The 23326-nt window shown below is 44.4% G+C and overlaps 1 protein-coding gene across 1 annotated transcript in view; it reads right to left on the reverse strand.

The window, feature by feature from the left end:
• TMC2 (transmembrane channel like 2) overlaps nucleotides 1–23326 on the reverse strand; it is a 65092-nt gene that overhangs the window by 11435 nt on the left and 30331 nt on the right. The window contains exons 6-15 of the mRNA XM_027623864.2: nucleotides 22934–23040; nucleotides 20743–20841; nucleotides 18346–18488; nucleotides 16549–16696; nucleotides 13265–13453; nucleotides 10297–10476; nucleotides 8419–8568; nucleotides 6253–6381; nucleotides 4072–4139; nucleotides 2989–3228 (exon numbers count right to left, since the gene is read on the reverse strand). Coding sequence (XP_027479665.2) covers nucleotides 2989–3228; nucleotides 4072–4139; nucleotides 6253–6381; nucleotides 8419–8568; nucleotides 10297–10476; nucleotides 13265–13453; nucleotides 16549–16696; nucleotides 18346–18488; nucleotides 20743–20841; nucleotides 22934–23040 — 1453 coding nt within the window. The remainder of the gene's footprint in view (nucleotides 1–2988; nucleotides 3229–4071; nucleotides 4140–6252; nucleotides 6382–8418; nucleotides 8569–10296; nucleotides 10477–13264; nucleotides 13454–16548; nucleotides 16697–18345; nucleotides 18489–20742; nucleotides 20842–22933; nucleotides 23041–23326) is intronic.

The following is a 23326-nucleotide window of genomic DNA, read 5'->3' on the forward strand; positions in this document are numbered from 1 at the left end:
ATATCTTGAATTTTGTCAATAATAAAAACTTTGGGGGTGCCTGGGTGGCTCAGTCGTTAAATGTCTGCCTTCGGCTCAGGTCCTGATCCCAGGTTCCTGGGATCGAGCCCCGCATCGGGCTCCCTGCTTAGTGGGAAGCCTGCTTCTCCCTCTCCCACTCCCCCTGCTTGTGTTCCCTCTCTCACTGTCTCTCTCTCTGTCAAGTAAATAAACAAAATCTTTAAAAAATAATAAAAACTTTGTGGCCGTTTGTTTCTCTAATTATATAAGTATTTACCTAATATTCTTGATTTTTTTCTCCTGATTCCCAAAGCCGAAAATATTTGCCATCAGGCTCTTGCCAAAAAAAGGTAGTTGAGCCCTGATGTAGATAATGCTTCCCACCTCATAGCCTTGTTATGAGTACCAGCTACTCCCAGCTTGGGCAGGGCTCAGGTTCACAAACTCATATATATGCCTTACCATGGAAATTAGCGCTCTCCTTTAAGTACTTTGCAACTAATACACTAAATCCTCATAACAACACTATGACGGAGGCACTACAATTATTTCCATGTTATAGGCAATTAACTTGTGGTATAGGGAGTTAAGTAACTTCTCGAGATGACCCAGCTGGCAAAGGACCGAGCTGACTCTAGAGTCTATGCTCTGAGTCAGGGGGTTGAGGATTTTTTTCTGGAAAGAGCTCATAATAAAGATTTTGGGCTTTGGGAACCAGATGGTCTCTGTTGGAACGACTCCATTATGCTGTTGTAGTGAGAAAGCAACCATAGATTATATGTAAGCAAATGGGTGTGGCTGTGCCTCAGTGAAACTTTAGTTATGAAAGCTCTATGTTATGCAATGTTGCCCATCTCATTCATTGATGTCTGTCTGGATCTGGTTGAAACCCTAAGTCCCTCCCCGTAAAAGTGAATTTTTGCAATGTGAAGGATCTAGTTTGAGCACTGACCATAAACCAAGTGGTCTCTTCTGGACACTGGGTATAAAGCAGTGAGAAAGGAAGCAAAAATCACACCCTCATGGACCTTATGTCCTGGTGAAGGAGACAGACAACAAACACGATAAATAAGCAAAAGGCCTGACATTCTAGATGTTGATACGGAGATGCAATATGGGGCACCTGGGTGGCTCAGTTGGTTGAGCGGCTGCCTTCAGCTCGGGTCATGATCCTGGAGTCCCTGGATCGAGTCCCGCATCGGGCTCCCTGCTCGGCGGGGAGACTGCTTCTCCCTCTGACCCTCCCCCTTCTCATGTGCTCTCTCTCTCGCAAATAAATAAATAAAATCTTAAAAAAAAATAAGCAGAAACAATGATAAGAAGTGTGTGTGTGTGTGTGTGTGTGTGTGTGTGTGTATGTGTGTGTGACATTTTAGTTAAGTTCTCCAGGTAAGGTCTCATTGAGAAGGTGACCTTTGAGAAAACACCTGAAGCAAGTAAGAGAGAACAGCTGTTGGTGAGTTTTGATCAGAAGGGTGACAGGAAAGCGATGGCAGCCATGTTTCCTTTTGAGTTCTGTTTTCAGGTTCCTTTCCCTGCTCTCTGGCTGTAGGCTGTCAGGGCCTCTCGGGGTAGAGATGCAGCAAGGGTGGGGCAGATGGCAAGGGCCAGGCATGGCTTAGGCCCGCTCATGTCTGGGGGCAGGTAGGCAGCCTGAGCAAAGGGGCCCTGGCATTTGTACCTAGAGCTCAGCCCTCCAAACCTTGCTTAGGAAGGAGTCAAGAGAGGCTTCCACCATTTCTAACATGTGGCTCTCCCTTCAGCCTGGCGTCCCACGCCTTCTACAGCTCAGCATATTCTTCTCCTCTAGATCTAGCCCCCCCACCCCCACCCTGTTCCTTCCATCTGAACCCCTGTGCAGCCAGATCTCACTCTGCCATGAGCACTTCACTAATGTCTCCAAGCACGACGGCACTTGCTGGGGGGCACCCACCACAGGGCTTTATCTAGGTAAGTCCCTTCTACACAGGAAAGTACCAGATCAGCATTTCCCCATGTGCTGATCCATGACAGTAGGCACAGAGCTGGGACTACAGTGAGCTAGGTGAGGCCCTGGGATGCACAATGTGGAAGGAGCTACTCATTCGTAGGGTCATGCAAACTCAGAGTCGATGCCTCACCAACCTCACCCCACTCCCGGCCCTGGATGCACGTTACATGAAGAAAGAGTCTGTGATGAAGAAGGATGGAAATGCTGGCTTGCACACATTATCTTATTGTACAAGTCTTCCGATCCATTAATAGTGTGCCTTGAGCATTTCTAAGTGAGAAGGTGGCAGATAAAAGGGGCAGCATGTTCCAAACTGCTCGAACCACAGAACTCCTTCTTATAGAGTAGAGAGATGGCTTTGTTTCCAGAGGGTGTCATGCTGGGAAAGAGAGCAGCAGATGCATATTATTTTTCAGTATACCTTCTTACATCATTATTTATACATTCTTTATACAATGCCCAGTATCCTAAACTAGTCTGACTTATACCCTGAACCAACAGTGCTGACAAATGCCCTGCAGAGCATGGGGACCCAGTCAAGAGTCTCAGTCGCTGCTTCCCATGTGAATGGCACTGATAAATGTATGGTTATTTCATCTGCAGAGTATCTCCCCCCGCCCCGCCCCGTTACTCATCCCATGGTAAGGTAATCCAGGGCAGTAGATTATTCACATGTTAAAAGTTCAGAGCTGCACTGTCCAATATGGTAGCCATCAGCCATGGGTGGTTATTTACATTAAAGTGAATTATAATGAAATAAAGAAATTCAGTTTCTTGGTCCTCATTTCAAGTGTTCAAGAGCCACACATGGCTGGGGGCTAACATTCTGGATCAGGCAGCGATATAACATTTCCATCCTTGCAGAAAACGCCACTGAAAGGCTCTGATGATTTGCCCAGAGCTCCATGGCCTTTTGCAGGTTGGTGTAACACTAGGAGAGGACTTCTGAGCCAGCGCTCTGGGAGAGGAGCTGCTCCCATGCAACCGAGACTGTGCACCTGAATGGCCCGCAGTCGAAGGAGGGCGGGAGGGACATGATGGTGTAGGCCACCGGCAGGAGGCTGAGGAAGAGCACCAGCAATAGGAGGCCCATGTAGAAGTTGTTGGATCGGGAGGCTTTGAACATGCGTTCGTGGGGGACGTTGCTGCTCATCACTGCCCAGCACTGGAAGTACATGGAGGTCAGCAGGCGCAGCACATTGATGCCTACCAGTCCTGGAGCATAGAAGGAGCCCATCCTGGAAGGGTAGAAACCGCACACCCAGTTGGCCCCACAGCAAGAGAGGCCAGGGAAGGATGACAGGAGGAAATGGGATCGATGGGTTAGCAGCATGAGGCCTCGCTGCTTTCCCTGCAGGTCCTGAGGGCAGGGGTCTCCCATTTAAGCAGGACATTTATCGCAAGCCATAGCCACCCATTCCTCAGGAGAGGGAGACCTCCAAGCACCACTAGCTGGGGTTCTGAGGCAAGCACCACTAGCTTGGGTTCACGGGGCACTTGGCAAATTATTTGACCTCCTGTCTCTTTCTCCGTGGTCCCCCTAAAATAGCAGTGCTGCTCAGAAAAGTATCTGAAGTTCTTAAGTGAAGGGAATGGGACGCTGGCTTGCAGTGAGCCCTCAGCCTCTTAAAAGCCTTTGGCTGATATTACGCAGCCTTTTCATCTAACCCCCGCCTCAGAGGAGGGAGCCCCTTGGCTCCTCTCCTCCTCCTCTCCTTCCTATTTTCTCCCTCCTTCCTCTTTCTTTCCTTTCCTCTTCTACTTCTCCTCCCTCTCTCCCTTTTTCCTCCTCCTTCCTCCCTTCTCTACTTTTTCCTTTTTTCCTTCCTCCTTCTCACTCCCCTTCTATCTTCCTCTGTCCCCCTCCTTTCCTCTCTGTCTGTGGTAGCACATGGGTGGGCCGGATATGGTCCTGGTTCTCATCTCGTCCTGCCTTCTATTTGTCATCTGAAAGGAGGCAGTGCGGAGAGGCCTGAGGATTTGTCCAGCCACTTTCCCCAGCTAGTTGGGAGGCCAAGCCTGGGATTCCAGTTTTCTGACTCCCCCAGTGAGGTGGTCCCCAGACAAAATGCATAGCTCACCAGATCATTCCTTGGTTGAAGATCAAACCGAGTACATTTCCACTAATATCAAACTCAGCATACGAGGGCTGCAGGGGGGAGGCAGACAAAGAGAAAGGAAGTTGTTAGACGTTGGCCAGCCCCCATTCCCAGCCAACTGGCTAAGCCAGGGCCACTCTAGCCCAAAGAGCCTGCTCTAGTGACCTGAGACAAATCTTGGCTTCAGGGTTCTGTTTCTTATTTGTTTATTTTTTAAAGATTTTATTTGTTTATTTGACAGAGAGAGACACAGCAAGAGAGGGAACACAAGCAGGGGGAGTGGGAGAGGGAGAAGCGGGGCTCGATCCCAGGACCCCGGGACCATGACCTGAGCCAAAGGCAGATGCCCAAACAGTGAGCCACTCAGGTGCCCCAAGTCTTGGGAATTTAAAAATTTAACATTTAAAAATATTTTTTAAAATGTTTCATCTGCTGGGTTTTGTGTCCTGGTTAGAAAAAATGTCCTTATCCCAAGATTGTAACTTTATATATGCTTTATTTTAGAAATTTATGATTTCATTTTTTGATTCATTTTTCGGTGATGAAAACTTTGATTTACCTACAATTTGTGTATTTAGGTGAAATGGGTGAGAGATATAGTCCCTCCCCCAGTGGTCAACCAGTTGTCTCCACCCTTTGTTATATAATCCTTCCTTTCCCACTGGGTTGAAAGACTGCCTTTATCTTAAACTAAATTTCCTCATAGATTATTTCATGTAGATTGTATTTCTGGATTTTCTATTCTGTTCCATTCATAACTTTGGCTATTCCCTAGTACCGGTTTTGATTATTATAGCTTCATAATATATTTTAATATAATGGTAGGTCCAGTCCCTTTCATTTTGCTGTCTTACAATTTTTCCTGGCTATTTGCATATGTTTATTTTTAGAATGAACTTTAGTAATATTTGGGGATCTTGTTGAACTTATAAATTAAGTTGAGGGCAATGACATCTTAGCAGTTTCTTGTCGTCCTATTAAAGATGGCATCCTCTTTGAGCATGAGGTTCATTCACCCTTGTTCTCAGACGAGATTGTGAAGTTTTCCTCACTGTGAGGAGGAGGTGAGTAGGCTCATGTAAAATTGTGGCTGGTGACTAAAAGGAAAAAAAAATATGACAGAATCCTGTACTGGAGCCCTTACCTAGGTCAGCTACCCTACTGCAGGCCATGATGAAGATGACACAGGTAAACAAGATATGGAGCTCAGTTAAGGGGAAGTGCCTCCCAACCCCCCAAACAACAGTGACTAATAGGGTCAGGGAGTGAGATGTTGTGGAAGAGACACACACAGGACAGATGAGACCAGACATTCTGCCATATCACAGAAGGCCACCACAGAGAGGAAATGAAACACATTCAGAATGAGCAGTTTCCCAGGTCGGGGGTGGGGGGTGGAGGGGGGAGAAGAGTATCCCAGGTGGAGGGAATAAGTCCAAAGAGGTTTCTCAAAGCATAATCCAGAAGACAGCACCAATGGTTACTGTGTTCTTGGTTTCTTCCAAGACTTTCTGAAACATTCACATCCACACTGCCCTCTCTCACCCCGGGATTTCATTACAATTTCAAAAATTAAGAACTATCATTTCTAGGGCACCTGGGTGGCTCAGTCGGTTAAGCATCTGCCTTCGGCTCAGGTGGTGATCTCAGGGTCCTGGGATTGAGCCACAAGTCAGGCTCCCTGCCCCCACCATTCGTGCTCGCTCTCACGGTCTCTCTCAAATAAATAAATAAAATCTTAAAAAAAAAAAAAAGAACGACCATTTCGCCTTATCCACTTCGGTTACCTTTCTTATCATTTGCTCAGTGTGGACTCCAAAGGATGGTGCTCTTTGCCTTCCCTAATGAAAGTTGATGCCACTTTGGCATTTCTCTACTACCGTCTGCTTAGCACCGAAGTATGTGAACTACCTTTCTCAAGAACCAATGCCTCCATTTCCCAGAGAGGAAGGTCACATTGTTAATTACATGGGGAAAAAGTGGAGTTTTCTTCTAGGAAGGCAAATAGGACACTGAAAGGAAATACAGAGGAAATGCTTCACTACTTTGCAGAGCAGAGAGTGACATCAATTATCCAAATGAACGCCCAGGAATGCATCTGACTATATCAGATAGGATGGTTGCGATGCCCCTCTGCGGGATGTTCATGAAACCGTGACCTACAAATCCAGCCTCCAGGTCCCAGCACCAGCAGTAGTTCATGAACCGGACAAAACAAGCCCGTAGGAAGTCCCCCAGCAGGATGGTGATGTACGTTACCAGCATGTCAGACACTGTCAGCCTCATGAATTCCTGCAAGGGGAGCACAGGAAAAGGGCATGGTCAGGGTCAAACCTTGTCCACTTCTCCCAGTTGACTGCAGCCATACAAAGCCTTCCCCACCCACCCGAATCTTCTCTGTGACCTGCTGGTTCTTGGTGGCAGAGAGGTGGTGCAGAAAAAGGACCCAGGCTTTGGAAAATGCTTATTTTTAGGTCCCAGCCTTACAAGTTACAAATCATATTGCTTTTGGAATAGTCTCTGGCCTCTCAAAGCTGATAATGATATCAACCTTGCAGGGTTGTTGGGAAGCTTAGTGATTATGCATGCAAATTGCCTGGCACATTGGCAATGCCCAACGTAGGGTTATCAGCACGATTGCACAGAGAGGGTATCTGAAGGCTCCCTCCTTGCTTCCTCCACTTCCTCTGAAATGTAGCTGCCCCTAGCTAAGACTGAATCTAACCATCGTCCCTGGGGACAAGAGCCAGCATTCTTTATCTCCTGCTAATTGGAATTTTAGCTTGTTATACAGAGATAATAGTGCAGGTTTTTTCATGAGGCACATGGTGGAAGAGCCAAAAGCAAAGTTTTTCTCTGCTTTATAGAGTGTATATAATTTATTCATTAAAAAAATGGAAAAGATCTACCAGGGATCATCACAACGTTTACGACATCTATCAAATAGCCTTGGAGTACCTAGAGGGCCCAGGGTCTGCTTTATTCATTTCTGCATCCTTCAAGATGATTAATGAATATTTGCTGGATGAACGGCTGTTGAGTTTTCAGGATTATCCTTCAATAAGAATTCAAGTTAATGCTCCTAAGTAACAGACAAGTCAACGTGTATCAGGTCTCTACTTCTGTGTAAGGTGTTGCTCTGGGGCCTGGGGTGGAGGTGGTGGAGGACACAGGTGAGCAGGACATAACAGCTCAAACCCATCATTACTGACAAGTTAGAAAGAGACAAGCTTTAATCAGTGTTGGGAACGGTGATGGGCATTCGGGGGGAGAGCAAGAGAGACGCCTTTCAAGGGCGTGAGATAGGAAATGAGAAATCCTATTGTGGAATATTCCAAAGGAAGCACGTAGGTAATGAACTCTCTTTTGCCTTCTAAGGAGGGTGGGTTTTATTGACTTGAAGACTCTCTCTCTCTTATACCCTGTGATGGCTTTCGAAATGCAGGAGTTAGGGAAGCCGGTTTGCTTTGTACCTTAATGAAGAGGAGGATTTCAAGAGTATGGGGGAATGTGGACTGGAGGGGACAAGAAATGGTGAGTCTGAGCCCTCCATGGAGGAACTGGGGAGAAAAGGCCCCCAGGACCCCGGGAGAAGGACACTCTGCCACAGGAAAATATCTGCTGGTGGATTTATAGGCAGGGTTTGATGGACTGTGTGATGTAAATCTCTTCCTTCATTGTACTTCACCATCCTCAGTTAAAAACACTGCTGTCTAGTGCTCTATGTGATTGGGTTCTTCAGGGAACTCATGAAGAAGTAATAAACTCTGCATCTCAGTGTGGTGGCATATGAAAGAAAACCCTGTGCAGGAGATGGAGTTGAGGAAGAGAAGGCAGCTGATCCCTGTGTTACCCGAGAATTCTTCAAGTTTCTGCCTAGGAAGGCAAAGAACACTAGCCTTTGAAGTCCATACTATGCAAGCTACGGGAATAATGGTGACAGTGCATAAGGAGAAATGGTAGTTGTTAATTTCTGAGACTAATGAAAACCATTAATTCTCTTTACAAAAATGCACAGATGCATATATACACACAAATCCTGCATCCAATTTTTAGGAGTATTTATTCCTTATTTCGAGGTGGAGAAACTCAGGCTTTCAGTGAATTTTGCAGTAAGACTCTAAATGAATCCAAGTGGTATTAGACTGATGAATGGAGCACGTGGAAAAATATGTGGGATGCTGAAAAAAAATGGGAAAGAGAAAAGGTAGATGTTTCCTAAGAAATACTGGCTTGACATTTTGGTGGCTTAAAAATAGAAACATCACAAAAGAAACAACAAAGAACTGAGAACAGAGATCACTTTTGCAGGAGAGCATAACTACTCACAATGCCCACGGCTGTCTCCCAGCAAGAACCCCGGGGCACATCTGCAGGGTGCAGGGGTGGCCGGGGGACACTCTCGTTCCAACCCGAGGAGTTGTAATAGTTAAACAGTGTCCAGTGAGTGATGTTCTTTATAGTCTCTTCATTAGAAAGCTAGAATGGAAGATGGAGATGTGGGGTTGGAAGGAGCCAGGGATGGTTCAACTGTTTCCATGGGAACAACAATTAAAGCCAGAATATGCCACCATTCTACCACATAGCTTCTGCCTTACCCCTTAGCAGTCTCTACAGAAATGCCCTCCCCAGCCTTTCAGTCTATACAAGAGAGGGGGGTATTTGGCTGATGTCCTTGGGTGTTTTCCATGAAGTTCTTTTCTGAGTTATTATCTGTCTGTCCATCCATCCATCCATCCATCCATCCAACCATCTTCTAGTCATTCATTCATTCTTCTTCTTCTTTTTTAAAGATTTTATTTATTTATTTATTTATTTATTTATTTATTTATTTATTTGACAGAGAGATAGAGAGCACAAGTAGGCAGAATGGCGGGTAGAGGGAGAGGGAGAAGCAGGCTCCCTGCTGAGCAGGGACCCCGATGCAGGGCTTGATCCCAGGACCCCAGGATCATGACCTGAACCGAAGGAAGACGCTCAACCGGCTGAGCCACCCAGGCGCCCCTCATTCTTCTTTTGAGAGTAGTAGTTTTCAGGGTCTATTCTGGGCAGGTAAGGTAGTGATGACACAAGAGTGAAAAAGAGAGACAGGCTTCCCTCAGAAAGTTCACAGTCTAGGAGGTGACAGAGATGAACAGACAATTATAAAATAAGAGCTATGGGAAATACTCTCTGGGGACCAAGGAAATCCACATCAGACTATGGGGCCACAGAGAACTTCCTGGAGGCAGTGACATCTGAGACAAAACCTCAGGGAGGGTTAGTCAACGAGACAAACATGGGGAGAAGCGTGGAGAGATAGGCAAGAGAAAATTCTGTCCCATGGAGGAAATGTGAGGCTCAGGAGAGTAGAACAGCTCCCTGGGGTAGGAGGAAAACCAAGAGATGAAGGTGGAGGGGTAGGCAAGTGACTTCCATGCTCAGAATCTTCCAACAGTTTTCTGTTAAACTCAGGTAAAAGTTCATACAGCTAAATAATGAGGAGGAAGGGGTGGGGAAGAGGATCATCATCATCTGACCCTTCCCTTAGGTTCATGTCCCCCCTTTTCCCACCACTCCAATCTTTGGCATCCTGCAGTTCCTTGTTTGCACCAGCTGTTCCCTCTGCTTTTTCCAATGTCTGGTAAGACTCCCCAGGTTGGGCAGAGGAAATATGGAGTCCCTCCTATGGACTGCCATGCTTCCCTGAGCTTGCCCCCCATGAAGCACATGCCACAGCATGCTGTATTGAATGAGTGTGTCTCCCAGCCTAGATGGGAATACCCTTGGAACAGGACTGTGTCTTGCTGTCTGCTGTACCCTCAGGGCCTAACATAGTGGGTGCTCCATAACCGTTTAGGGCCAGTGATGGAAGGTTGGGTCAACCATGACATATCATGTCAATGGACACTTACTTGTCTGGTAAACATTTATGGCAGCTATGATGCAATATAGGAGAGGCTGCAGATAAAATATTAAGGGTACCAAATGACATGTATATGATGTAAAAAAGACTACCTAAGGAAAAAAGACAGTAAAGACCTGTAGCAAAATATTAACAGTGGTTGTCTTTGGCTCATAGGATTCTGGGGATATATCTTTTTCTTCACTGTACTTTTCTCAATTTTCCAAAATTTCTTTAGTTAATTGGAATTATCCATAAGGAAATTACAGTTGAAAAAGGAAATTTCGTGGGCACCAGGGATTGGAGGAGTTTGTGGTCTTTACCTTGAGGTGAACATCATCCATCAGGGCCAAGAGAAACGTGTAGAGGTTCCCCAGGAAGAGTGCAAAGATGCGTCCCAGCTGCCACTTCAGTCCAACGCGTGGGTGATAATTCTCCAGGGCAGCAATGGTTTCAAACAAAGGGGGGCAAAACATACCAAGCAGGGACATCACAATTTCTACCTGAGAAATCAGGAAAGCCTGGATTACTCGTGTCATCAATATTACTTGCTTCACCACCATCTCTGTACTCCCCAGGGCCATGCATCTCCATCTCCTTGTTGACTCCTCCTCTGCCTCTGGAGATGCTCTCAGGTCTCCACAACTTGCTGTGTTACCTTGGCTAAGGCACCAATATGCCTGGAGCAGTCAGCATATGTCCCACACATCATAACTCTGTGACTGGTTGCCATCATGATTGTTGCTATTAGTATTGATAAAAATAGAAAATTTTCTTTTTTTAATTTAATTTATTTATTTCAGACACACACACACACACACACACACACACACACACACACACACACAGAGAACAAGGGGGGGAGAGGGGCAGAGAGAGAAGCAGGCTCCTGGCTGAGCAGGGAGCCCGACGCGGGGCTGGATCCCAGGACCCTGGGATCATGACCTGAGCTGAAGGCAGATGCTTAATCAATTGAGCCACCCAGGCACCCCAAAATAGCAAATTTTCTTTGAGAAATAAATGAGTTAACATATGGAACAGTGTTTTGTGTTCTGTAAAAGTCATGAGCTGGGCAGTCACAAAAGTCACTGTGGTAGCTCTTATCTCAGGAACATGGAAGACAGGAAGCTGAGATCACAGAAGGGAACTAACAGCAGAGGGATATGGTAACGAGTATGGCATCTGGTGTCAATTCTCTGGGTTCGAGCCCCAGCTCTATCACTTACTAGCTTTGTAACTTAGGAAAAGTTATATAACTTCTCTGAGTTTCTTGTTTCTTCATGTGTAAAGTGGGAATGACAGTTCTTGTTGTGAGAGTCAGAAGAGATCGTGGACTAAGTCTACTAGGCCAGAGCCTGGTAAGCACTAAATTTTGGCTCCAATTTTGGGAGAATCCTGACTCGTATAACTGAAACTGATCATGGTAGAACTTTTTTTTTGTAACTAAAACTGCTCATTTAGTGGGGAGTAAATCCTTGAACTGCTGACCAAAGTGCAGGTAGGTCAATTCTTCTGGGCTGCTTCTGACTCCCGTATACTCTATCACACTGACTGTTGGCTTGGCTTCTCATCACTTTCACACCTGTTCATGCAGTGCTTCATACCTGGAGAGCCATCACTGCACCACATCCATCACTGCCCTTCCTCACATGTTTGTATAATGCATTGCCTAATTCCTGCCTTTGCCACAAAATCCCCCTGCCTTTCCAGCTCACATAGAACTCTCCACCTGCCACACCTCTGTAACCCAAAACATCTTAGTTGATCACTATTCCTGCACACTGCTGTTTGTGCTTTGGTTTATTCTTGTCAAGTCTGCTTCCTAAGGAAACTGCAATCCACTTAAGGGCAGAATCCATCTCAGGCATCTTTTGTATCCCCCTATTAGTTCGGTGACCCGATGTTTTAGATAAGTTAATTGTAAATAGCGTGTAGCTTAAAAAAATTCATTGTGATTATTATTGCCTTTATTTTTTAAAAGATTTTATTTATTTACTAGAGAGTGAGAGTGAAAGAGAGAGCACAGAGGGAGAGGGAGAAGAAGATCCCTGCTGAGCAAGGAGCCTGATGTGGGGCTTGATCCCAGGACCCTGGGCTCATGACCTGAGCTGAAGGCAGACGCTTAACCAACTGTGCCACACAGGCGCCCCTATTATTGCTTTTAAACTGTAGCTTTAATCCATTTACATTTATTGTAATCACTGACATTAATTCTATCTGATTTTGTGTTTGCCATCTGTCCTTCTAGTTGCACATTTCTTTTTCTATCCTTTTTTGCTTCATGGGAAAAGATAGATTTTCTTATTTAATTTATTTAGCTCATGATTCCGTGGGTCCGTTATTTTTTCTCTGGGCTTAGGTAGGTGGTTCTTTTGCTGGCCTCACGTGGATTCATTCATCTATCTATGGTCAACTGATGGTTGATGGCTTCATTCATATGTCTGGTAGTTGACTGGCTATCATGTAGAGTGATGAGATAACTGAGCCATGTGTCTCTCATCATTCAACAGGCTAGCCTGGAACTGTTCACATGGTGAAGGTCTCAGGGTTTCCAAGAGGGCAAGTTCCAATACACAAGCATTTTTCAAGTCTGCTTATATCATGGTTGCTACTGTCTCATTGCTAAAGCAACTCACATGGTTAAACTAGCTGGATTCCAACGGTGGGGAAATAGATTCTACCTCTTCATGAGAGGAGCTAGAAAATCATATTGCAAAGAAATATAGGATTATAAGAAGGGGAAGAACTTGTAGCCATTTTGCCAACTACTACAAAGATATTAAATTCCCAAGAGATTTATGGATTCAATATAATCACAATGAAACTTTAATGAGTTTTATTGTGGATCTTGATAAGAGAACTCACTCTACCACATATCAAGACATACTTCAAAGCCATAGTTTATCAGTGTATTTTTTAGTGCAGGAACAGATAAATAAACCAATGGGATAGAATAGAGAGCCCAGAATCACACTCACACGTTAACAGATACTTGATTTATGATGTATGGCACTGTAGAGCTGTGAAGAAAGGATCACATTTTTAATAGTGGGTGCTAAGACAACTTACTATTCAGTTGACTGACATGCTAATTATAACCCAGCCTTGACAACATATAAAAGCCTAATAAGAGGTGACTCTGTTCAAACTTAACTGGAAAGGGATGTAATTTCACTTTTTAAAACATGTCCTATAATTCAGATTTTCAATAATTCAGCTGAGTTGCATAGGAACCAGTATAAATTCCATGTTTGCCCTCAGTATTCACTTCTACAGAGATGTCCTTTTTACCTCATTTCTTTCATACCAGCTGACATTTTGCATTTTGGAGAATTCCTGGGATCGCTTCACCACAAAGTAAATGAGGTACCCACTTCCACACAAACAGCAGATGATAAGAAAGTTGGCCAGGACCCGGAGAAATCTTGTCAGATGGATATTTTCTTCTTTGTTACTCTCTTGTTCATCCACTATTGATTCCTTAATGTGTGGAAATAAGATGTGAATAATGACAGGCCAGGAACCAATGGGAACCATCATTGTTGGCTTCCTGAGATGACTACTTACTATATTTTCATAAATGAAATAATACAGAGGAGGTAGTGCAGAGCACTCTTGCCTTATCGGGAATTATTTTCTTTTCTCTTTTTTTTTTAAGATTTATTTATCTGTTTTTATTTATTTTTTATTTTATTTTTTTAAAGATTTTATTTATTTATTTGAGAGAGAGAGAATGAGAGATAGAGAGCACGAGAGGGAAGAGGGTCAGAGGGAGAAGCAGACTCCCCGCGGAGCGGGGAGCCCGATGCAGGACTCGATCCCAGGACTCCAGGATCATGACCTGAGCCGAAGGCAGTCGCTTAACCAACTGAGCCACCCAGGCGCCCTTTTTTATCTGTTTTTAGAGAGAGAGCAAGAGCACACAAGAGGTGGGGAGGGGCTGAGGGAGAGGGAGAGAGAGAATCTCAAGCGGACTCTGCACCCAGCACGGAGCCCCACATGGGGCCCAATGAGAGGCCTGATCCCATGACCCCAAGATCATGTCCTGACCCAAAATCAAGAGTCTGATGCTCAACTGACTGAGCCACCCAGGCACCGCAAGTATTATTTTAAGAAGATATATCTTGTTGGGGCGCCCGAGTGCCTCAGTCATTAAGCGTCTGCCAGATGTGGTGCTAAACACTTGCTTTGCATCATCCCTCCTAATCCCAGTAACAAACCAATGGAGTATTTTCTATTATTACCCATGTCATAGGTACTATGGCCCAGAGAGATCTCAGCAACTGTCTGACTGGGATTGTTTTAAAACTATAGATCAAATAGATTAAATGAAATGTTAACCATACTGAGTCTTCTAATCCGGGGGCCAGCAAACATTTTCTATTAAGAGCCATATAGTAGGGGCACCTGGGTGGCTCAGTCAGTTGAGCGTCAGATTCTTGATTTTGGCTTGGGTCATGACCTCAGGGTTGTGAGATTGAGTCCTGAGTAGGCCTCCAGGTTCAATGCAGAGTCTGCATGTCCCTCTTCCTCCCCCAACTTGCTCTCTCTCTCTCTCTCTCTCTCTCAAATAAATAAATTCTTTTTTTTTTTTAAAGAGCCATATAGTAAATAGTTTTGGCTTTGCAAGCCATGTGGTCTCTTTCACAACTACTCAGCTATGCCATAGTACATGAAAGCAATTACTGACAATATGGAAATAAATAGGCACGGTTTTGTTTCAATAAAATCTTATTTCCAAAAATAGGCAGCAGGCTGGATTTGCCCCTGGGACATAATTTGTTGATCTCTGTCTAATCCATGAACATGGTATATCTCCATTTATCTAGGGTTCCTTAATTTTTTTCAGAAATGCCTTATATTTTTTGGTGTAGCAGTCTTGTATATTTGTTGTTGTTGTTAACTCTATGCCTAAGAATTTTATGTAATTTATGTAATTTTATCGTAAATAGGATTAAAATTATTTTCTAGTTGTTTGCTGTTGTATATAAAAATACAATAGTCATATATATATATATTTGTTGTTGTTGTTTGTTTGTTTGTTTGTTTTTTAAGTAGGCTTCATTTCCAGCTTGGAGGCCAATGCAGGGCTTGGACTCATGACCTGAGATCAAAATCTGAGCTGAGATCAGGAGTCAGATACTTAACCAACTGAGCCACCCAGTCACCCCTAGATTTTTTATTATAAACTTTTCATCCTGCATCAGTAACTCTCTATGAAGACAGAAATAGTATGTGGCAGACCCAAGACAGTAAATGATGTCTCCTGATTACCAAAGTACCTGGAAGGAGACTTTTCTAATCAATGAAGAGTTACTGTATTCAGGTCCAGGTTTAACTAATTTATCAAGCAGTTAATATACACTAGCTCATGCAGTTTTCATATGTGCCCTGTTATATAAGGTTATTATCTCTGGTTTTAATAGACTCAGAGAAAAAGCCTTCACCTTGCCAGATGTTCAAAGTGTTTCATAGACAATGACCTTTTTTTGGTCTCTCTTGGGTAGGCCTGGAGGAAGAGGCAAAGCCCCTTTGACCCCTCTCCTGCCCTTGGATGCTCTGCCAGTGGGCCCCCACCCCCCGGCCCCATTACTGGGAGCAGGAGAAGGGAGGAGAGCCCAGTCAGCTCCCTGCGCTACCTACTGTCAAGCTGTCAGGACTGTAGGCTCATGAAACCCATGTAGTGAGCTGCGGAGCCCAGGATCTGCTCCTGGTGGGTGTACCTGCCATTTGTAGGCATTGGTGAGTGGGTAGTTACCAGGAAGGGCCAAAAGAGAACAGAAGGAAGAAGAAAAGACTATTAAGTGTGTTGTAAATCTGACCTTCGGCAGGTCCTGGTGGAAAGAAAGTCTGACTGATCAGACAGGAGAAATACTGAACTATCGAGAACTCTGGATGGTTTTTACAGACATGGAGGTGTGTGCTGTGCTTCAGCATATTAGTTTCTGCCTTCATTCATTTGTTTACCCTTAGGTTTGCTTTTATTTTATAAAATAGAGATGTGTAGGCCACTTCACATATCTTTCATGACCAAATTAATGAGATAATTAAGTAGGGAATTGCTGCAGGTTTAATTGACGCCCCCCCCCCCCCACCCAAACCAGGGTCCTCAACTCTTTCTGGGATTTCTAATCACTCAGGGAGCTTTTAAAGAATTCAATGCCAGGAATCCCCCAGGCCCTGACCAATTATACCAGAATGTCTGGGGGTTTGGGCCCAAAAGATATTTAAAGATGCTTAGGTGATTCAAACATGCATCAAAGGTTGAGAACCGCAGCCCCAAATGAGTCCTTCCAGGTTCTCTGGCAGAAAAGAGTTCCACGAGGAAACAGTCAGGACCAGGTCCCAGCATCCATGATTCTCCACCATATTAGGAAACAGATGGTGGGTAACAGCCATGAGCATTCTTTCCTGAAGGCTTGAGAGCTAGGATCACACCTCTGGTGGTAAAGCTCTTTCCACAAATTACTTGGGGATATTATTTACCATGCCCCATGCTCATTAGGTGAAGTCTCCTCATGAGCAGAGGGACCCAACGTTCCCCCAGGACGTGGGAACTACCCTGGGGTGCCTACCTTGAAGCTGGTGGTGATGGAGGCGTATTTGTTGTCAGCCGTCTCTGAATTCCCAATCAGGTAATCCCAGCTGGTGAACATCTTGAAGCTGAATGTGAAGTTAGCACTCTCCCCGTCACTTGCCCTGCCCTGGGTATTGCTGGCCATCCTGTAGGGTGCATACCACTGCTGTTAGCCCAAGGGAACCTTGGCCTCAGCTGGTCTGGGGCACAGGTAGCAGGCATCCAGTGAAGAGAAAGAGCCAAGATGATTCGAATTGAACTAATGATAGCCAGGGTGCCTTCCAACCCAGATCAGAGTCCACAGCAAGCACGCATGATATCATCTGGACAATGAACCACTGGGCCATGTTTTCTATCCTGACATTTGTTTTCTGGTGGCTTGACTCATCTGCCAATGTTGTTTGAGAACCCTTTATGGGGACTCTATTCTCAAGCAGGAACAACCCCTTCTAATTCACCTATTTTCTTGAACAGAAAAGATACTTATTTTCTGATATAAAATCCAACAAGCCTTGAGGTAGTTGTTACTGCAACCAGTGACATGTACATCCTTCTCTTAAGCAAACTTGGTTGACAGTCCCTTGGACCTGCCTCATTACCCACCCATTTTATCCTACCTATCCTCATCCTTGCTGTGGGAATCAGAATTCCAAGCAGGTCCTCTATCAGATACAACATGTGTACAGGAGAGTTTGTGCCTCTCTATCTCATGTGTTGGCTTTTGGGATTTGCTATTCCATGGGCTTAGTTGACTCAGATTTTTGGTTCATCAGGGAAACCTTCTGTATCCCTATACTTATCTGGGATAATAAGAGGGAACATTGCAACAGCATGAGGGCTAAGAATAAAAGCAAGCCTATTTCCCCTGATAGATCTGGCTGGGCAGCCACCCATTATCTAGCGGTGACGATCATGTGCTGGGCAGTCCCTCGCAAACAGTAGCATTTCCCCCTGAGATGATGTGACAGAAAGCCATGCTAAGCCCACACCCTGCCTTTTTGGAGTTTCTAATCCCTGCTCTACTCCTCTCCTGCAGACACAGCTACCTGTGCTCTTCTGGGAGGAATGACCTCATATGGCCCTGCTGAAGGGGGGGTGGGCCCTGGTAGTCAGGTTTGTGCAGGAGCAGTGCCTCCTCACCCTGCACCAGCCTTTGCTGATTGGGGTCCCCTGGCTTAGAAGAAGGCAATTCATGGGCCAAAGTTTTTCTTCAGAGGATAGAAATTAAGAGACACAGACATATTAAAAGGCCGTTTCTGACCACAGAGACAGGTAGAGTTGGGGCCAGAGAGGAACACCATGGTTAATCACACCACATATGTTCCTTTGCATTTTTTACATGCAAGCTAGAGTTAAAGAGGAGCAGAAGAGTTTTTCTGAGGAAGCTGAGCTCTGGGGAAAGCAAAAACAGACTTTGAAGGCTTCTCCAGCCTTACCTTACCAGGTACCTGCTCACTCTCAAACCACACTGGCCTTTTGACAGGTTTTGGAACTCACCTAGGGTATTTGCTGCCTCAGGGCCTTTGCACATGCTCTTTCTTTGTGTAAAATGCTGTGCCCCAGACTTACAGTGTGACTGGCAGTTCTCAGCATCATGTAAAGATGTTTCTATCCCATTTCCCAAAACTTCCCGTATTACCCTGTTTATGTCTTTTATATCACATATGACAATCCATATCTGCTTTATATGTCTCCTTGTTTTCTCTCTAAATCCCCAGAGGAAGGTAAAGAGGCACAGACTGGCCTGTTTGTGTGAAGAAAATGAAAAGCCTGTAAAAGAGTTGGTCATACTTACGATCTAATGACAATCATCAAGCTATAGCCGAACACGCTGACCCCCACCATAAAGTACGCCATGGGCAACCTGTACCTCAGCCACCCGATAGTCCTCTGGTTGTTGTAGTAGCCATAGAAGAGAGCAGAATATTTGATGTAACCCTGTGGGACAGGTCCAAATGCTCTGGGTTTGTAAGCTTAGCACAGATGGTCATCAGACACGTTCATTCTACCTGGGATTTCTTTCTCAGGGGTTTAGTGGGAGTCTGAGGGGTGAAAGGAAGAATTCTGGGTGTCCTTGTTCTTCCTTTAACTTCCCCCAGTTGCTCCAGAGTCTATCGATGTCTCCGTGTCTCTCCTTCATTCTCTTTATTCTCCATTATATAGAATGCATACAGATACAGAACGAGAAGGAGAGTGTTGCTAACATTACGGATACAATTAAGGGTAAAGGTGTGTGTGTGCGCGCGCGCGCGCACACATGCACAAAGAGCTCCAAATTCTTTCCCTCTCACATTTCCAGGGTCTTACTGTAACACTCTGGAAGTAGGCAGGAGCCTGTGAGATTTCTCAGTACAAAACTTACAAAGAAAACAATACGTTTACAAGGCTTACAGCCTAATCTGAACCTCAAGTTTTGTTTCGTTTTGATTTTTAGGTATAATTGGCTTTAGGTATAATCAGTACACTTTTCAGGTGTAATATTAGCTTAGAATTTTAGCATTTCTTTTACGTCTTTGCTGAAGGTAAAACGGGATTATTCTGGCCTCACACAGATATGTAGTTGGAAAGGGGAGGCAAATCTTAATAGTCTTTTCATATACTTGAGGCTGTTTCTTCTTTGATATACCTAAACTCAATAATAAATAGTCATCCCCTATTAGTTGTAATGTGGAACCTGAAGCACATAATAAACTTTTCATACCTTGTTACATTAAAATCCACTGCACTCCCCCAAATACTGAGTAATTGAAAAGAGAAAAATACTAACTTTGCAGTAGAGAATTCTGACAGATGTTACTTTACACAAGAGATTATTTTTAAAAAAACACATTTAAAAAAAGAAAAAAAATTTACCACTGGTAACAACAACAACAACAACAACAAAACAGAGGATTATTGTTGAATAAATTCAGTTTGTTTTGGGCAGATAGGATGTTTCCACTGGGGTACTTGAGCAAAATAAAAATAAAAGAAATCCTTAGTGGTAGCACACAGTAGTAGTATATATAATACTTAGTAGTATAGAGGTGTAGTAGTTATTTGGAACACCCTTATTCCAAATGACTTGGAAAAATACTCCAACTCACTTCCACACATACCTGAGAAGTATGAACCTGACCTGAACTTGAACCTGAGCATGAAGGATGGCAGCAGCAATGACCTGTTGCCTGAACCATCACAGCCAGGCTTCCCAGCCTCGGGAACTCCTTGGAGCTGCAGACCGAGCCCCACAAAGGCATAGGGGTGAGGAGACTCAGAAGGAGGGAGGGGTGTTCCAAGCTGTGTCCTGAGCAAAAGCAGTGGGGCACTGGTATGTGATGCATTCAGGGACTTCCCCCAAACTTGATAAATATTGGAACTTAAAGTATGAGGTCTGAGACAGAAATGGAGCTGGAGAGGGAGGGAGCAGCCAGGCGGTGAACAGTTCTTTCTTAAACCTGATTTAAAACACTGGATTTTGTTCCATTTGGGAATGGGAATAAATTAATATCTGAGGTAGGGAAGCGATGGGGCAGGTTTGCTTTTCAGAAAGATCACTCTGGCATCAGAGGGAATGAAGATTTTTAGGAGCCAAGTCTAAGCAGGAAGCAGAAGTAGAAGATTCTGACATGGTCCCGGTACGGTGGGGACATGATTCAAAGAAGAGGCAAGAGGGATAGAGAAAGGGGGACTGAATCAAGATAGAGTTAGTGGTTGATTGGTTGTGTGTGTGGGGGGGTGGTAGTGAGGAAGAGGGAGAAGTGTAGGATGACTTTCAGGTTTCACACTTGAATGATTGGGTGAATGGGGTAGTTCCAATAAAGATGGGAAAACGCAATGTGGGTTGACTGGGTAGATGTTGAATTTGAGGAGCAGGTAGGATATTCAGTTGAGGATGCCATGTGAAGCTTGGGAATGGCGGAACTGGTGATAGCCTTGGGGTCTTCATGTGGGTATGAGGAGAGAAAACCTTCCATAGGATCACTTACATGGATCTGGTAGAGGGAAGGGAACAGTGTGTGGCTGCAGAAAGGACCCATGAAGGGGACTTAGGAGGACGTGGTTGGCTAGCTCATTTGGCATATGGGGACCCCATTTGAGTTAAGTGCTACTGGTTTTCCAATGACTAAATGCAATATTTCACACTTATCCATGCAAACTTTAGGTCTTACAATCACATGATAGAAGTGCATTGGCATGTTGGGGATGGTACCTCAAAATCCCAAAGGACAGAAAAGTCCATGGCTTTCTCTTCCTCAGCCCGAGGCACTGTCTTTCTGGGAATACTCCCATAGGGCACGCCCATCAGTACCTTGTGTAGGGAGAGGACAAGATGAAGCATGCAGAAAATACGAACACACGGAGACATTCATATACTGGGTGAAACATTTCCCTTCTCAGAGCAGGAAATACCTCCTTTCTTCTTTAGATAACATTAATCACTTTCCTGGTTTTAGAACGATCACATACTCATTGTAGAAAATGTGAAAAAGTACAGAAGAACATTTGAAAAATTCCCCATCATTTGAGTGTCTGGGTGGCACAGTCAGTCAAGCATCTGACTCTTGGTTTTGGCTCAGGTCGGGATCTCAGGGCCATGAGATGGAGCCCCAAATCCAGCTCTGCGCTCATCACAGAGTCTGCTTGAGATTCTCTCTCCCTATCCCTCTGCCCCTCCTGCTGTGCTCTCTCTCAAATAAATAAATAGTAAATAAATCTTAAAAAAAATTCCCTATCACCTCCATATCCCAAAGATAATGACTGTTATATATTCATATGTTTCCTTACGGTTGTTTCTGAGTTTTATATATATTTTAGTCTGGTTATTTAGCTTAATAGAATTTTATGACCAATTCTTTATGGCCTATGGTATGTCTCAAAAAAAAATGACTTCAAAATATTTATTCCCATATATCTATCATAAATTTACTTAACAAATCACCTGTTGTTGGACATTAGAATATTGCTAGTTCTTCACATGTACATAGTTCTGTTATTAATAACCTAATACATATGCCTGTATTTGCATCCTTAATTCTAAAAAAAATCAGAATTGTGTGAAGTTTACATATTGATTTAGGAAGGATTGACTTCTTTTTTTTAAGATATTAAGTTTTCCCTTCCAAGAATACATCCTCCTGTGTATTCAGTTGTATTTTGGTCCTGTAATGCTTGATGGTGTTCCTCACAGAAATCTTCTAATTTGTCAGATTTCCCTTGGAAAAGATCCCAGGCCAATACTCTGGAGACCTGCGATCTCATTCACTACAAACTTACTGTGTGACTTTGCACAAGTTGCTTGCTTATTCCTTTTCTGTCTCTCAATTACTCATCTAGAGGTAGGGATGCACCTACATCCGTAATAAGATTATATCTGGGGGAATAGTGAGGAATACTATTTAAATACAAGGTTCTTTTTTTAAAGATTTTATTTATTTATTTGAGAGAGAGACAGAGCACAAAGGCAGAGGGAGAAGCAGACTCCCTGCTGAGCAGGGAGCCCGACGTGGGGCTCGATCCCGGGACCCTGGGATCATGACCTGAGCTGAAGGCAGATGCTTAACCGACTGAGCCACCGAGGCGTCCCTAAATCCAGGGTTCTTAAAAAAAATAAATTATGATACAATGCATTCTATTTCTTCCTTTTTTCAGGGTAAAGAAAAAAACTTACTAAGATGTTAATTCTCCACTGATCTTAAAGTAAAACAAAAGATAGAAAAATGTAGGATCCATTTCTTAATTTAGAAACACAAATATTTTGAGCACCCCCCCCCCTCCTGTTTGGCTGGATTGGCCTAGGGGATTGGAGGTGCCCCTCCCCACCCATGGGGCACAGGGGCCACCTGAGACCCTGCGTGGGCCACCAGGCTGCATGGCTGAGCAGGTGACCTCTCTGGGGAAGAACTGGCATCAGCCTTTTGGGAAGTGTGAGAAATGTGGAAAGACTCTGATGTCAGGGGGCCATGCTGAGCATGAAGGCAAACCCTACTGCAATCATCCCTGCCATGCTGCCATGTCTGGGCCCAAAGGCTTTGGGTGGGGTGGAGCTGAGAGTCCCACTTTCAGGAAAACCCAGGTCATGGAAACGCTATCCCTGGCTGCCCATTGGGCCACTGCCCTTCCAGGCTGATTCCAGGCCTTATCCCCATTCACCCAGGGCTCCCCTCTAGACTCCCATGCCCTCAAAAAAGCTGAACACTCCGAAAAAAAGGGGGAAAAAAAAGGAACACAATTATTTTGGTTCCATTCTTTGCCCTGAACTATCTGGGCAATGGATAGGAGTAGAGAACTTAAAATGAATGACTAATTCTTTGTAAAACAGAGAGTATTTGATTAATGTAAATGAGGATGGTGGTCATGATAAGCCTCAACACTAGCTAAAGATCTAGGAAGCTCTTTCTTACCTCTGGGATGATAACTAGACCAAATATTAAGCCAAAAAGGACGAGGTTAACTCCATACATCCATCGGAGAAAGATGAAATATGATGCCACAGAAGAACCAAAGTGACCTGGCATAAGAAAACGCAGCAGGGTTTACATGTTGTGGGTGGAGGAAGGTAGCACGACCAAGCACTTTGTGAGTGTGATGGATTCAGTTTGCACATCAGTGTGTGGAACGGATAGTCCAGATAAATAACCTGAGGCTGTGTGGGGCTAACCAATCTACCTATGTTCCCGCAATCAGAAAATGAAGAAACACGATTTAAATCTTGGCCTGACTAGCTCAAAGCCCATTCTGTTTTCTAACACCACAGGACCTGTGAAATAATCTGATCAGCGGGTCAAGGACACAAT

The sequence above is a fragment of the Zalophus californianus genome, chromosome 8 (genome assembly GCF_009762305.2).
Source record: "Zalophus californianus isolate mZalCal1 chromosome 8, mZalCal1.pri.v2, whole genome shotgun sequence".
NCBI lineage: Eukaryota > Metazoa > Chordata > Mammalia > Carnivora > Otariidae > Zalophus > Zalophus californianus.